Source organism: Triturus cristatus, chromosome 10, assembly GCF_964204655.1.
Source record: "Triturus cristatus chromosome 10, aTriCri1.1, whole genome shotgun sequence".
Lineage (NCBI taxonomy): Eukaryota > Metazoa > Chordata > Amphibia > Caudata > Salamandridae > Triturus > Triturus cristatus.
The window spans coordinates 145715116-145732276 of NC_140593.1; the positions used below are offsets into that span (position 1 = coordinate 145715116).

The following is a 17161-nucleotide window of genomic DNA, read 5'->3' on the forward strand; positions in this document are numbered from 1 at the left end:
GAACAGCGGGAGATAGAGAAGAATAGGGACAGAGGTGCTTGAAGGCAGAGTGACAGAGGGGCAGGGACAGTAACAGAGGAACAAGGACAAACAACTGAGGAACAGGGTCAAAAACAGAGGAGCAGGGGCAAAGAGATGGGCTAGGCACCAAGGGACAGGAAGAGGATGATGGCGACACATACAGAGGGAGTGGGACAGAGATAGAGATGAAGGGACAAAGGTATAGAGGCAAAGGAACAGAGGGGGGAAGAGAGGCAGGGGCAGTGGGACTAGGTAAAAGGACAGCATCAGGGGCCACAAAATGGGGAATAGAGCAAAAGAGAGAGGGACTGGATCAGAATGAGCAACAGAGACAGAGTGTTAGAAAAATGGGAGAGACAGGGGATCATCGTCAAGAATAGTGGCATAAGGATATCCGCACAGCCGCCATCATGTGGTCAGAAACCCACCATCCTATACCAATGCTCTCTCATCAGATTCCCAAACATTCACTATCAGTCGCCAACAAACCCATCATGAGACTCCCCCAACATCAAATGCCTGGAAATCCACCATCCAAACCTCTTAAACGTACAATTCCATCCCTAAGCACTTACCATCATACAGCCACTTGTCCACCATCAAGCTCCCATAGTCTCGCCATCAATTTCCCATACACCCACCATCACACCACCCACACATAACCCATCATGTACCCTATATCCATCATTATACTCCCACACAACTACCATCAGACAACCACCATCATACACGAACACACCCACCTTAATATGCCCACACTCTCACAATAAGATTATCGCATATCCATGATCATAGGTCCACACCTACAGCACACACCCATACACCCACCATCAGACACCAACACATCTCTGTTCATAGAACCCACAACCACCATTACACCCTTGGCACAGTCGGCATCATAAGCCCTCCCAACCAACATACTTTGCCAAAACACACACACCATCATAAAGTTACAGAACTACTGTTGTATACAACCACACATTGATGCACACAACAACATACATCAAAACATACTAACTGCAATAACCCATCCACCATCACTCCTACATAATGACCATTATATGGACACATACTAACCAACTTACCCCTACACAGCTATCCTAATATGCGAAAACACACGCCATAATACAATAACACACCCACCATCAAATGAGTAAGCACCCCCAAAAATCCCAAACCTACACCATTGGACGACAACATACCCACCAACTTATATCATACTCCAATTCACCCATCATCATAGCGCCACATACTCACCATTATATATGATCACACACCTACAGTCATATATCCACACAGCCACAATGTTATTCCCATACAGCTACCATGATAAGCCAGCAAAGCCACCTTAATAGGGCCACTCACTCACCCTCATGTGACCACACACCCACCATCATATGTTCACACACCACCATTTTCCATCCAATCACCAACACCCACTATAATATGACATCCACTATAATATGACCACTCACCCACCATCATAAACTCAAACTCCCGCCGCCATACACAAACAACCACCATCATACACCAGCTGTGCCTTACTTTTGGCAGAACTTTGACTAACTCATTGCATGACAAACACCTTGTTCTGCAAAGCCTTTGGCCTTGTGCAGTGAGTTTGGCCACGGGGTCTGGCCTGCAGCTATCCCCTACAGTCACCCTCCTGTTTGAGCAGGCCCTCACTGGACACAGCCTTTAACTCTACACAGTTTGGGGTGGCTGCAGGATGTGGCCAGTGACCAGGTCCTGTATTCAAAGCCAATTGTTAAGAAGGATGGTAGCACAGCCTTCTTTGGAGCTACATTCTTCTCAATTTCTTGTGTTGCCAATCCCCCATGGTGCATGGCCATCACCAAGAGTCCAGGGCTTGGCTCTCTCACCAGTGCCTGCTCCCAACCTTGCTTGCATCCAACCCCCACTGCTTGTGGTCTTTGACCATGCAAAGCAGACGTTAGCTGCAGTGAGGTAACCTTGAACTCTCAAACAGCAATCTTAGCATAATTTTATCCAGAATAATTACCACAGAAGGATGCTTTGTTAGAGGATTTACAATAAAATGACAGGGGTTATTTCTTCACATATGGATGAAATGTACCACTGCTTTTTGGAGAATTGTACATTACCACCATGTTCTAAATCAGATGCTAAACCCTTTGAAGACAAGAGTTGAGTTGAGTCGAGGTTGTGAATTTGCTTTAATGTTTGTACTACTGCGGTTCAGGATGTATCAGTCTTAGTAGATGAGGGTAAATTACCTTCAGCGTTCATCAAAAATAAAAACACAAGAAGACAGGCTCTCTACTTACACATTATTTACATTTTGGACACAGATTTATGTGCGCAGCACGGACATGGATCGAACTCTGATGAGCGCCCAGGCCAATCTGGCAGGAATGTATCCACCGACCGGGGAGCAGATTTGGAATCCAGAAATACCTTGGCAGCCCATCCCAGTGCATACCCTGCCACTGTCTGAGGAACAGGTCAGTGTGGAGTGTGGTGACTGCTTCAACAGCAGGTTCAGTATAATATGGAGTCTTTGCATGAGTCCACCTGTACTGGGATGAAAAGGGATGTCAATTGCTCCTGAACAGTTTCCAGTTATTAGTGTTTCTGTATTTGCCTTGTGCTCAGAAGTAGTCCATGGTGACCCTGCTTCCAATTGTCTTTGCAGTAAGAGGACAGTGTTACAGGAGAGCAATACCTATAAGTACCAGGGCACTAGTACTCATTTTAGGTTTTTGCCTTATTGCCCTTGCTGTCCTGCCCTCATCCGACATTATCTCCTTGTAAGTGTATTACCCACTTCCCCGATAGTCAGACTCCAAGCTCTAAACACTGCAATAACGTGCAGTAAATCATGACAGGACAGAAGCCCTGTGTCTGGACTCACCACAAACAATGACTTCCGTGATGAGGAGGTAAGACTTGCTTGACTAAACAACAAAGCCAATTGGGAAATATTAATATTGCAAAGCATGAGCAGACACCTAGGATAATCTCTGCTGAAGTTATTCAAGCATTAAGGCCACACCTGCAGAAATTGAAACGCCTTGCATCAGCTTATTATACAAGCTTTAAATTACCAGTCACCGATGTTTGGAAGACTCTCAGCTTTATGCCTGATGCCAAATTGGTCTCACATGTGTCTCACTGTGTGTCAACACCCTCTTAAGTTTCTTCTGCACTATGTACCAAAGATATCTCAAATGTGTTTCTTCCAGCCTGGTTCCTTGAGCCTTGATGCAATAATAGCCTCTGTTGATATTGAAGAAATACTGCCATGAATCCGGTGTACATGATTGGCCACTCTCTAAATGCACACATAGGACACTCACTTGCAACAATCACAGATTATGCACTATCAGTGGCCACTCTTTTGCGACAATCAATATCTCAGTTACTATCAATGACCTTGAAGAAATATATTCCCACATTCCTGTTTCCCTGTTAGAACAGGCAATGGCACATATACAGTCCTTGGTCAGGGTGGAATCCATGGTAGCGATGGTAGTAATAATAGCTGGAGTATTTTACCTTTAGTGACTCAAGGCTCACTGGGTTTTGTGTTGTCATCTGTGGTCTTGGAGTAGGAAATATGAATGCTTACTGGTAAGCAATTTAGGACCAAATTTGATCTTATATTTCAAAGGGAGGGTAGATGCAGTGCATCCTTCCTGCAACCTAAATGTGGTCAGTCAGAAGTTTTACCACCCAGTGCAACTCAGGATGGATCAATTAACGATTGTCAGTGCCGGGTCTAATGAGCATAATCAATGTCATGATAATCAGCATCCTAAGATGAGCAGTATACTATGCCATGGCTTGTCTTCAGTGTTTTGGAGACATCTGCAATTCTCCCTAAAGATCATTTAGATGTTGGCAAAACTGATGAAAGTGTCTTTAGCTTACCATCATTACAGTCTAAATGTGTCTACTGGCTCCCTCTTTATAGTAACCCTCTGAAAAATGTGGCAGCAATGCAAAGCGGGGATTGGGTAAGCCAAACTGAACACTGGTCAATGCCTGATTGTGGGAATAACAGTGATAAGAAACGCCAATTTAAGACAATCTTGCCTCTTCAAAAATATATGCAGTAATCAAACATTTTAATGCTTGGCGGGCCTATAAACATCCCATCAAAATAAATAAATCCACAGTACCAATTATTGATGTCAATTTTCCCCAGTATCTAGAAGCAAGGAATTGATTTCCTCTGAAGGAAACATTAATATATAGTCAATTCTGATTAGTACAATGTTTCACCCATTAAATAATATCCACCCTAAATAATTATTCACAATTATTGTAAATGCTGTCTTTGGTTCCTCAGCTGTACTGACATAAGATGTCCTGAGGCTTATTTCATCTTTAAAACTTCAATCAATATTTAAATATGAAATAACCAGTGAAATAGGAGTGGTTCATTTCACAAGAGAATTTGTGTTAGGATATGATGACCATATGCATCTGGTGGGTTTTGATGTCCTTCCAATGTCCATCACTGCAGGAAGTAAAACTAGAAACAACGACCCAGAACATCCACCTAATTAACAATTAGAACCCAACTCTAACTAGCAAAATTATTTTATGAGGATGCCTACCATTGTAATTAAAGCTGGAGTGAGAATATTTTCTGGCAGCACAAGCTTGAATATATTGGGTGCAATGAGACTACCGACTGCCAATATAGAGTACAATGCTGATAATAAAGGCAATAGGGAGGAGGTGGAACAGAAGGAAATGCTTGCCAGTGTGCTTCATGTGGTTCTGAAGAAGTCTACTAGTGGAAATAGACAATCACTTTTATGCAGTTCATGAAACACGGCAGGACTTCAGTGCCCCGTGTCAACTAAAGATGTTCTTAACCACGTTGGGCAATTTCAAATTAGTTTGGTACAGGAAACATGAAGGACCTAATGTTAACTCTAACCCAGCTCCAAATTGAACCACAGACACCTCAAAAGTGGAGTCTCCTGGTTGATTTGCCAAGATTGGCATAAACTGTGCTGTGCATTTTATTTTGTTGACTCCCATTATCAATGCTATAAGCCTCTGTTTTGGTTGCATTGATGGTTGCCTTAGTTTGGGAATGTTTATTTTAAACTGCTGCATTTTACCTTGTAGAGGCAACAAGGGAAAAAGCTTGAGCTGCCAGCTGCCATTATTCTTGGCCCCTCCCACAAGGATTGTTCTATGTGCAATGGCGATGTCAGCAGTATTTATTTTAGTGGCCAAATTGCGCCTCATGGTGGACCCATGGAACGAGTAGGTCGTATTGACGGAGGGTTGCTGAGCACAGGTTCTACAGGCCCCTCCACCCAGACAGACCATGAGGCGCAATTTGGCCGTAAAATAAATACTACGTGTTCAGAATCAACCGTATGTGTTTTTTCGAAATGCTCACACAATAGGTGTGCATTCTTCATCTTTATTTTAACTGAACTATAGGTCCTGCACGGATTGGTACACAAGGGGCTGGTCCCTTTGTTGTCCTGAAGAAGAGGTTTAGGGGATACCTCGAAACATGTTGACACAATACTAGGGATTATAATTACATAACGGTTATTTTTCCCTTTTTATCCTTGCCAACTGGGAGCAGGAATAAACCTTTGGCTCACTAGTTAGGTAAATTTTTAAATATCACTTACACCACTCCCCCTACACTGCACTACACATATCCTCACAAAATAAGTGCTCCTACGTAACTCCACAAATCGCAGCATGCCCCAAGCAGTAGATGCTTGGAATGGGCCAATGATGAAGCATGTACAAAAGGGGGTGGTGATGAACGGAGCATCAGAAGCAATCAAACACTCACACCCAGTCAACAGATCTGAGTTTGATCCATCACCGTTCTTTAGCCCACTCTGCCACCCCAGTTCAGACATGGCCATATGCAAATCAGTCTGACCCTGTGCCTCATGGGAACAGTCCAGCCCGAACTGCCAAGCCATGCCTTCCCTGGACCGGAAACAAGCTTCCTAGGACCGGTTTCTGGCATTTCAGCCGTCTTCAGCCAGGCTTGCTTGAATCCAGTGGCAAAGTGAGCAAGGGACTCAACGTCTGAGCATACCCTGCCAACTTATGGCGAACAAAGCGGTACAAAAGGGGGTGGTGATGGACGGAGCATCAGAACCAATCAAACACTCACACCCCGTCAACATATCTGAGTTTGATCCATCACCGTTCTTTAGCCCACTCTGCCACCCCAGTTCAGACATGGCCATATGCAAATCAGTCTGACCCTGTGCCTCATGGGAACAGTCTAGCCCGAACTGCCAAGCCATGCCTTCCCTGGACCGGAAACAAGCTTCCTAGGACCGGTTTCTGGCATTTCAGCCGTCTTCAGCCAGGCTTGCTTGAATCCAGTGGCAAAGTGAGCAAGGGACTCAACGTCTGAGCATACCCTGCCAACTTATGGCGAACAAAGCGGTACAAAAGGGGGTGGTGATGGACGGAGCATCAGAACCAATCAAACACTCACACCCAGTCAACAGATCTGAGTTTGATCCACCACCTTTCTTTAGCCCACTCTGACACCCCAGTTCAGACATGGCCATATGCAAATCAGTCTGACCCTGTGCCTCATGGGAACAGTCCAGCCGGAACTGCCAAGCCATGCCTTCCCTGGACCGGAAACAAGCTTCCTAGGACCGGTTTCTGGCATTTCAGCCGTCTTCAGCCAGGCTTGCTTGAATCCAGTGGCAAAGTGAGCAAGGGACTCAACGTCTGAGCATACCCTGCCAACTTATGGCGAACAAAGCGGTACAAAAGGGGGTGGTGATGGACGGAGCATCAGAACCAATCAAACACTCACACCCCGTCAACAGATCTGAGTTTGATCCATCACCGTTCTTTAGCCCACTCTGCCACCCCAGTTCAGACATGGCCATATGCAAATCAGTCTGACCCTGTGCCTCATGGGAACAGTCCAGCCCGAACTGCCAAGCCATGCCTTCCCTGGACCGGAAACAAGCTTCCTAGGACCGGTTTCTGGCATTTCAGCCGTCTTCAGCCAGGCTTGCTTGAATCCAGTGGCAAAGTGAGCAAGGGACTCAACGTCTGAGCATACCCTGCCAACTTATGGCGAACAAAGCGGTACAAAAGGGGATGGTGATGGACGGAGCATCAGAACCAATCAAACACTCACACCCAGTCAACAGATCTGAGTTTGATCCATCACCGTTCTTTAGCCCACTCTGCCACCCCAGTTCAGACATGGCCATATGCAAATCAGTCTGCCCTGTGCCTCATGGGAACAGTCCAGCCCGAACTGCCAAGCCATGCCTTCCCTGGACCGGAAACAAGCTTCCTAGGACCGGTTTCTGGCATTTCAGCCGTCTTCAGCCAGGCTTGCTTGAATCCAGTGACAAAGTGAGCAAGGGACTCAACGTCTGAGCATACCCTGCCAACTTATGGCGAACAAAGCGGTACAAAAGGGGGTGGTGATGGACGGAGCATCAGAACCAATCAAACACTCACACCCAGTCAACAGATCTGAGTTTGATCCATCACCGTTCTTTAGCCCACTCTGCCACCCCAGTTCAGACATGGCCATATGCAAATCAGTCCGCCCTGTGCCTCATGGGAACAGTCCAGCCCGAACTGCCAAGCCATGCCTTCCCTGGACCGGAAACAAGCTTCCTAGGACCGGTTTCTGGCATTTCAGCCGTCTTCTGCCAGGCTTGCTTGAATCCAGTGGCAAAGTGAGCAAGGGACTCAACGTCTGAGCATACCCTGCCAACTTATGGCGAACAAAGCGGTACAAAAGGGGGTGGTGATGGACGGAGCATCAGAACCAATCAAACACTCACACCCAGTCAACAGATCTGAGTTTGATCCACCACCTTTCTTTAGCCCACTCTGACACCCCAGTTCAGACATGGCCATATGCAAATCAGTCTGACCCTGTGCCTCATGGGAACAGTCCAGCCCGAACTGCCAAGCCATGCCTTCCCTGGACCGGAAACAAGCTTCCTAGGACCGGTTTCTGGCATTTCAGCCGTCTTCAGCCAGGCTTGCTTGAATCCAGTGGCAAAGTGAGCAAGGGACTCAACGTCTGAGCATACCCTGCCAACTTATGGCGAACAAAGCGGTACAAAAGGGGGTGGTGATGGACGGAGCATCAGAACCAATCAAACACTCATACCCAGTCAACAGATCTGAGTTTGATCCATCACCGTTCTTTAGCCCACTCTGCCACCCCAGTTCAGACATGGCCATATGCAAATCAGTCTGACCCTGTGCCTCATGGGAACAGTCCAGCCCGAACTGCCAAGCCATGCCTTCCCTGGACCGGAAACAAGCTTCCTAGGACCGGTTTCTGGCATTTCAGCCGTCTTCAGCCAGGCTTGCTTGAATCCAGTGGCAAAGTGAGCAAGGGACTCAACGTCTGAGCATACCCTGCCAACTTATGGCGAACAAAGCGGTACAAAAGGGGGTGGTGACGGACGGAGCATCAGAACCAATCAAACACTCACACCCAGTCAACAGATCTGAGTTTGATCCACCACCGTTCTTTAGCCCACTCTGACACCCCAGTTCAGACATGGCCATATGCAAATCAGTCTGACCCTGTGCCTCATGGGAACAGTCCAGCCCGAACTGCCAAGCCATGCCTTCCCTGGACCGGAAACAAGCTTCCTAGGACCGGTTTCTGGCATTTCAGCCGTCTTCAGCCAGGCTTGCTTGAATCCAGTGGCAAAGTGAGCAAGGGACTCAACGTCTGAGCATACCCTGCCAACTTATGGCGAACAAAGCGGTACAAAAGGGGGTGGTGATGGACGGAGCATCAGAACCAATCAAACACTCACACCCAGTCAACAGATCTGAGTTTGATCCATCACCGTTCTTTAGCCCACTCTGCCACCCCAGTTCAGACATGGCCATATGCAAATCAGTCTGACCCTGTGCCTCATGGGAACAGTCCAGCCCGAACTGCCAAGCCATGCCTTCCCTGGACCGGAAACAAGCTTCCTAGGACCGGTTTCTGGCATTTCAGCCGTCTTCAGCCAGGCTTGCTTGAATCCAGTGGCAAAGTGAGCAAGGGACTCAACGTCTGAGCATACCCTGCCAACTTATGGCGAACAAAGCGGTACAAAAGGGGGTGGTGACGGACGGAGCATCAGAACCAATCAAACACTCACACCCAGTCAACAGATCTGAGTTTGATCCACCACCGTTCTTTAGCCCACTCTGACACCCCAGTTCAGACATGGCCATATGCAAATCAGTCTGACCCTGTGCCTCATGGGAACAGTCCAGCCCGAACTGCCAAGCCATGCCTTCCCTGGACCGGAAACAAGCTTCCTAGGACCGGTTTCTGGCATTTCAGCCGTCTTCAGCCAGGCTTGCTTGAATCCAGTGGCAAAGTGAGCAAGGGACTCAACGTCTGAGCATACCCTGCCAACTTATGGCGAACAAAGCGGTACAAAAGGGGGTGGTGATGGACGGAGCATCAGAACCAATCAAACACTCACACCCAGTCAACAGATCTGAGTTTGATCCATCACCGTTCTTTAGCCCACTCTGCCACCCCAGTTCAGACATGGCCATATGCAAATCAGTCTGACCCTGTGCCTCATGGGAACAGTCCAGCCCGAACTGCCAAGCCATGCCTTCCCTGGACCGGAAACAAGCTTCATGAGTGGGCTAAAGAACGGTGATGGATCAAACCCAGATCTGTTGACTGGGTGTGAGTGTTTGATTGGTTCTGATGATCCGTCCATCACCACCCCCTTTTGTACCCCAATGATGAAGCATGTCACCTAGGGGCAACCCTGGGTGAGTGAGGGGACTCAAGGAAGAAGTTTTTCTTTTCGGCTAAAAGAGGTTGGTTTCCTCCAAATTGGTGAACCACTCGTATGTCCTTGGCTAGGTTCTTTTGATCCTTCATCCACGGATCCTTTTTGCTACACTTTGAACACATAGGAGGGTGAACCTAGCTCAATCCTCCTTCTCCCCCTGTTTTTGATTGACTTACCACAACACAGACACCCTTGGCAAGGGTCCCTGAAAGTGCACCACCACAGGGTGGGAGCAGAACTGCAGCACATCTTTCGAGATATGGCGCAGCTCGGCACTCTCGAGGTCATGCAACACAGCACAGCAACTTTGCTTGCTGACCTGTGTTGCATCAAATCTTTGCAACTCTGGGCCTGGTTGTCTAAACTCTTAGTTATGGCCTGATTTATAGTTTGGCGACGGGTTACTCCATCCCAAACGTGATAGATATCCCGTCTGTTGTACAAGTGCTATAGAATATAATGGGCTTGTAATAGGGCGAACGGGGTATCCTGCATGTTTGTGACAGAGTAACTCTTCCGCCAAATTCTAAATCAGGCCTTTAAACTAAACACATCTAGTGCTATCTTCCCTCCTTAACTCCACTAGGCATTACTCCGACCCTGATAAATAAGCGTAAATCCTGGGGATTCATCAGAGACAAGAGACTCCAACTGGATGAACACACTAAATATATCATCAAAGGTGCTTAACTACCCTTGTAGTATGTCATAGAATTCATGGTTCTTAACACAATTGAGTGCAGTAAATTCCTCCTGTGCAGCCTTCCTGAATTCAGACTAAGAACCTTTAAAAGCAATAATCCATGGGATTCTGACACCAGCCCTAAGGACCTCTTCTCCAGTGACCTTGGGAGGTTGCACTAAAAGCAAGATCAGATGCTCCTGCAAACTAGCGCACATAGCTTGTAAATCTGTGATGTTATGCTATGCTATGTAATGCTATGCTATGCTGTGTTATGGTATGGTATGTTATGCTCCACTATGCTATGATATGTTATAATATGTTATGCTATGCTATGTTATGCTATGCTATGTTACTTTACATTATGCTTCTGACATGCCTAATCTGGACCCTAATGGTATTCTGACCGCCCACTGAATACCACAGTTCGAGGCATGTGGGCTGCTGAATTCATATCTGTGCATAGATCGCCGCCTAGTGTTGGGTCCGGATGTTTGCACGTTGTTGTCCTGGAAGAGTCTTCGAAGTATCCTTGGATAGGTGACTCCTCCCCTGGACTACAGTGCGCATGGGCATCCTCTCCATCCTCAGATTGTTTTTTTCCGCCATTGGGTTCGGATGTGCTATCTTAGCTCAAGTTAGGAAAATATTTGGTCGAGGCCAAAAGGCCTTTAGTTCGCGTCGGTACTGTTTATCGATCGGGTTTCGATAGCATTTTGTTAGTTTACTAACTTTCAGCACCGACTTCTTTCGCATTTACCTGTCCATCGACTACTTCGACGATGGAATCCAGGACGCCATTCAAAAGGTGTCCGGTATGCAATGCGAAGTACCCACACATCGACGTCCATCCGGTGTGCAACAAATGCCTTTCGCCGGACCACGACGAATCGACATGCATGGCCTGTGCCCGGTTCCGTTCCAAGAAGACTCTAAGGAACCGAAGAGCGGCGAGACTCGAGGCGCGGCACGCGGCACCGGCCCCAACAGACATCTTCGACGAGGCCGACGTCGAAGAATTAGAAGTCATACCCTCCGGTCCCGTTTCCGAACACGACCCCGGATCGGACGAGGGCGACGAGTCACTCTTCCACAGAGGTGAAGACGACACCGAGGTAGGAGACGACGAGGAGGCCTTAGGGGCCGAAGAGAGTAGCTCCAATGATGAACAAGGCCTAACTGTTCAAACCGAAGAAACACCAGCGCCACAGCCTTTGGCTCCGGTCGAGGGATCGCCTTCGGGCCTTACCCGAGACCCATCCCGTAGTTCTTCGGCCCCGCCCTCGGGCCCGGCCTCGGACGTTCAGCGGCAGCCATTGCTGCATAAGCCAGCTGGTTTCCCTACCACAAAACCGAAACCGAAAGCTGCTCCGGTTCATACGAAACCGAAACTGAAAGTGGCGCTGGTCGGATCGAGGCCTTCCACGCCTTCGACGCCAGCGCAACGCGTCGGCACCGACCGCACCAAGAGGGACTTCGGTGCCGAACTGGAATCGGGCGACATCGGAGTCGACAAACGGAAAAAGGCCATCGGCACCGAGAAACCTACTCGGCTACCGACGCCAACGACACCGAGGGCAATACCGCCTGCTTCGCCTCGCGTCGCTCCCTCGACGACGCCGATGCCTCACGTATCGAGGACGTCGACGGTGATCTCCACACCTCGACTCGAGGACCCGCCGGCACCGAAAAAATCCACGCCCGGCTCTACGAACCTGCCCGGTGCCAAAGCCTCGAAGACGCCCCAAGTGCGGCCTGCTGCGACGCAAAGCAACAAAACCACGGCGGCCCTCAAAGACCCGTCGGGTTCCGGCCCGATCGGAGCTCCAGCAACCTCTACGGGGCCAGCCAACATTACCTTCGGCTTGCCTCCGTCAACAATCCCGAAGATGTTCCAACTCAGGACACGGGTTACCCAGACTCCGGTTCCACCGGACGAGACGTCTCCGTCACGTGTCATCGACGCCGACACTGGCAGGATGATTCTCCACGACCGAAGAATAACTTCGGAACCGCCATTGGACCCTTTCAGGATCCCACTAAAAAGGAAGCTGCCTGTGGAATCAGAACCTCTCCTTTATGAACCGTTCCATTCCTCCTACCAGAATCCACACCGGTTCTCCCCCACACGCTCCGACACGGATGCATTGGAGGACTACATGGATGACCAAGCACCCTACCATGTAGACACAGACCCTGATGACCAGCAGGACCCTGATCAAACTTGGGGCGACCCTGCAGACCCCAGTGCACCTCTCGATACACAGGACCCACAACTCTATGGGGCAAAAACATCTCCCACGGAGGATACTGCGGCGTTCACCGCTCTTATTGAACGTGCTGCAAATAACCATGGGGTACAGCTTCACTCAGATACCATCGAGGATGACTTTCTAATGGACACTTTTGCATCCTCAGAAAGACATGTAAAAACTCTGCCAATGCTGAAGGGGGTCCTCAAACCAGCTAAGGACATTTTCAAGGAACCCACCAGGGCACGAGTGATAAACCCCAGGATTGATAAAAAATACAGATCAGCACCTGGGGATCCTACTTACATCAAAGGACAATTACCACTCGACTCCATCGTCGTAGCGAATGCTCGCAAGAGGGCACACTCGCAAACGACAGGTGACGCTCCTCCCCCGGACAAAGAGTCCAAGGTGCTAGAGACCTCCGGCAAGCGAGTTGCCGCCCAGGCTGCCAACATATGGCGCATAGCCAACACTCAAGCGCTCCTCGCTCGCTACGATAGAGCGCACTATGACACATTGGAGCAACTACTCCAACATCTCCCTGACCAGTTCAAAGAAGGTGCAGAAATTCTTATCAGAGAGGGACAGCTACTCACAAATGCTTCCATCAAATGTGCACTAGATGCTGCAGACACGGCTGCCAGGGCCATAAACACAAGCGTCATGCTGCGACGACATGCCTGGCTACGAATCTCAGGATTCAAGCCTGAGGTACAAAACAACATACTGAACCAGCCCGTCAACCCCGACTATTTATTCGGCCCAGAGGTTGACACCACCCTCGAAAAGATAAAAAAGGACACGGACACTGCAAAGTCCATGGGCGCCCTCCAAACTCAGTCCTTTCGGAGCGGCTCCTTTCGTCGCCCCGGAAACAAGGGGGCAGGTAGAGGACAGGGGTCACAACAAACGTATAACAAAGGCAATACACAGACCACCTACGATAAAAACACCCGAGGTGGATATCGTGGCTCCAGTACAAAGGGCAGAGGACGTGGCTACGGCAACACCAGGTCCTCCCCCAAGAACAAGCAGTGACGCCCTCTCCCTTCCCCCCGACCACATAACACCTGTCGGGGGAAGACTACAAAGGTTCCTGTCCACGTGGAACTCCATCACCACGGACAGGTGGGTCAAAGATATTGAAGATACGGTTACTGTCTGGAGTTAACCTCCACTCCACCCACAATACCACCAAGAAACCGTCCTATGTCCTCAGAGCACTTAACGCTCTTACAGCAAGAGGTGCAAAGTATGCTTCTAAAAGGCGCTATAGAGGTCGTCCCCATCCACGAGCAGGGTACGGGGGTTTACTCCCTCTACTTTTTAATTCCAAAGAAGGACGGGTCGCTCAGGCCTATATTAGACCTGAGACCCCTGAACCAGTACATTCTTTCAGAGCACTTTCACATGCTCACCCTACAGCAAGTCCTTCCGCTTCTCAAGCAGGGAGACTTCCTAGCCTCACTGGACCTCAAGGATGCGTACTTTCACATACCCATCCACCCCTCACACAAAAAATACCTCAGGTTCACTGTTCAGGGGCAGCACTATCAGTTCAAAGTCCTTCCCTTCGGCGTGACAACAGCGCCCAGGGTTTTCACGAAGTGCCTAGCTACGGTGGCAGCACATTTACGGAGGCAGCATATACACGTCTACCCCTACCTAGACGACTGGCTCGTTCAAGCGAAGTCAGCCCAGCAATGTGCAAGCCACATGTCCCGCACCATTCACCTTCTTCACAGTCTGGGATTCTCACTAAATTACCCAAAGTCCCATCTCCAGCCCGCACACGTACAACAATACATAGGTGCGACTATAGACACTCTGGCGGCCACAGCTCAGCCAAATTTAGTGAGGATCAACAGCATACAACTGCTGATCTCCAAGTTCAAACCCAATCGCTCGCTTTCAGCGCGAGTGTTTATGCAGTTGATAGGCATGATGGCCTCCTGCATCTTCATAGTCCCGCACGCGAGGTTACATATGCGCCCACTTCAGGAGTGCCTAGCACGTCAGTGGAATCAGGCTCAAGGACAGTTGAAAGACCTAGTGTTGGTGAGCGGTCGGGCATACAACTCTGCATTGGTGGAATCCACAAAACCTTTGCAAGGGCCGACCGTTCCAAGAGCCTGTTCCGCAAATAGTACTGACAGCGGACGCGTCTCTCCAGGGATGGGGAGCTCATGTACTCCACTACACAGTGCAGGGACTATGGACGACACAACAGAAGAAGATGCACATCAACCTTCTGGAACTGATGGCAATCTTCCTGGCCATGAAGGCATTCAAAGTACATCTGTGCAACAAAGTCGTGTTGATCCGGACGGACAACATGACTGCCATGTACTACATACAGAAGCAGGGAGGAACACACTCTCCACAGTTGTCTCATCTGGCTCAGAGCATGTGGAAGTGGGCCATTCAGAGGAACATGTTCCTCATGGCGGAACACCTCCCTGGCAAGGACAACCAGATGGCGGATCTGCTCAGCAGACACAGCCACCAGATGCACGAGTGGGAGTTACACCCATCAGTACTCCAACCGTACTTCCAGCAGTGGGGTCATCCAGAAATAGACCTATTCGCGACAAGCGAAAACGCAAAATGCCAAAGCTTCGCCGCCAGATTCCCACATCCGCAGTCGCAGGGCAATGCGATATGGATGAACTGGTCCGGCAGATTTGCGTACGCTTTTCCCCCAGCGCCGCTGATACCGCTGGTGGCTCGCAAACTACGACAACACTCCCTGACACTCGTCCTAGTTGCTCCCACGTGGGCACGCCAGCCGTGGTACACCACCTTCCTCGAACTTTCCGTGGTGCCGCATCAAAGGCTGCGGATCAAACCCGCGCATTTGACGCAGAACCATGGAGAGGTTCAGCACCCAGATCCGCAACAGCTGAACCTGGCGATCTGGCTCCTGAAGTCCTAGAGTTTGGCTATCTCAACCTGCCACCTGACTGTATGGACATCATCAAGGAGGCCAGGAGACCCACTACCAGGGCTTGCTATGCAGCCAAATGGAAAAGGTTCGTCATTTATTGCGGTAATAATGACATCAACCCGCTGGACGCATCCATCCACAACATCATCTGTTACCTCTTACACCTATACCGATGCAATCTGGCGTACACCTCTATACGTGTCCATTTGACCGCAATATCAGCCTATCTGCAAACCAGGCAGCACCTCTCTCTATTCAGAGTGCCTGCCATCAAAGCATTCTTGGAAGGGCTCAAACGAGTCATTCCACCTAGTCACCCACCGGCTCCAATGTGGAACCTCAACTTGGTCCTCACACGCCTGATGGGTCCACCCTTTGAACCTCTACACTCCTGCGAGATTCAATTCCTTACCTGGAAAGTGGCCTTCCTAGTAGCGATCACTTCCCTAAGAAGAGTTAGTGAACTCCAGGCACTAACCGTTCAAGAGCCATTTATTCAGGTTCACGCCAACAGGGTCGTACTACGTACCAACCCCAAATTCATGCCCAAGGTAATATCGCAGTTCCACATGAACCAGACTATTGAACTGCCCGTTTTCTTCCAAAACCCACAAACTGTTGCAGAGAGGGCACTACATACACTAGATGTACGGAGGGCCCTCATGTACTACATCGACAGGACTAAACCATTCAGGAAGACAAAACAACTGTTCGTTGCCTTTGCCCCACACCACAAAGGTAACGCCATCTCCAAAGCAGGGATAGCCAGATGGATAGTTAAGTGTATTCAAATCTGTTATCAAAAGGCAAAACGCACATTAACTATTCCACCACGAGCCCACTCAACACGTAAGTTGGGGGCTTCCATGGCCTTCCTAGGAAATATTCCCCTGCATGATATATGCAGAGCAGCCACATGGTCCACTACACACACATTTACAAAACACTATTGTGTAGATGTGCAGTCAAAACAGCAGGCAGCTGTAGGACAGGCTGTTCTCAAGACACTTTTTCAGACCGCTGCAGCTGGCACGGGTAGCCGCCGCTAATAGAGGGCACTGCTATGTATTCTATGCACAGATATGAATTCAGCAGCCCACATGCCTCGAACTGAATATGCTACTTACCAGTATGCATCTGTTCTAGGCATGTAGGGCTGCTGACATTCATATCGCCCTCCCTCCTTCCCGGCGCCTGTCGCAGCTGCAGCTCTCAGAATTACTGCAAGCATGGTCATCACTTTCTGTATCTACTCCATCACTGCCACACTGGCGAAAAACAATCTGAGGATGGAGAGGATGCCCATGCGCACTGTAGTCCAGGGGAGGAGTCACCTATCCAAGGATACTTCGAAGACTCTTCCAGGACAACAACGTGCAAACATCCGGACCCAACACTAGGCGGCGATCTATGCACAGATATGAATGTCAGCAGCCCTACTTGC

General features: G+C 49.2%; 1 protein-coding gene across 3 annotated transcripts in view; it reads left to right on the top strand.

Annotated features, from left to right (window-relative positions):
• ACP3 (acid phosphatase 3) overlaps nt 1-17161 on the top strand; it is a 319800-nt gene that overhangs the window by 170879 nt on the left and 131760 nt on the right. For all 3 annotated transcript variants that reach the window (XM_085630667.1, XM_085630668.1, XM_085630666.1), the window contains exon 4: nt 2355-2507. In XM_085630667.1, the coding sequence (XP_085486793.1) occupies nt 2355-2507 (153 nt within the window). The remainder of the gene's footprint in view (nt 1-2354; nt 2508-17161) is intronic.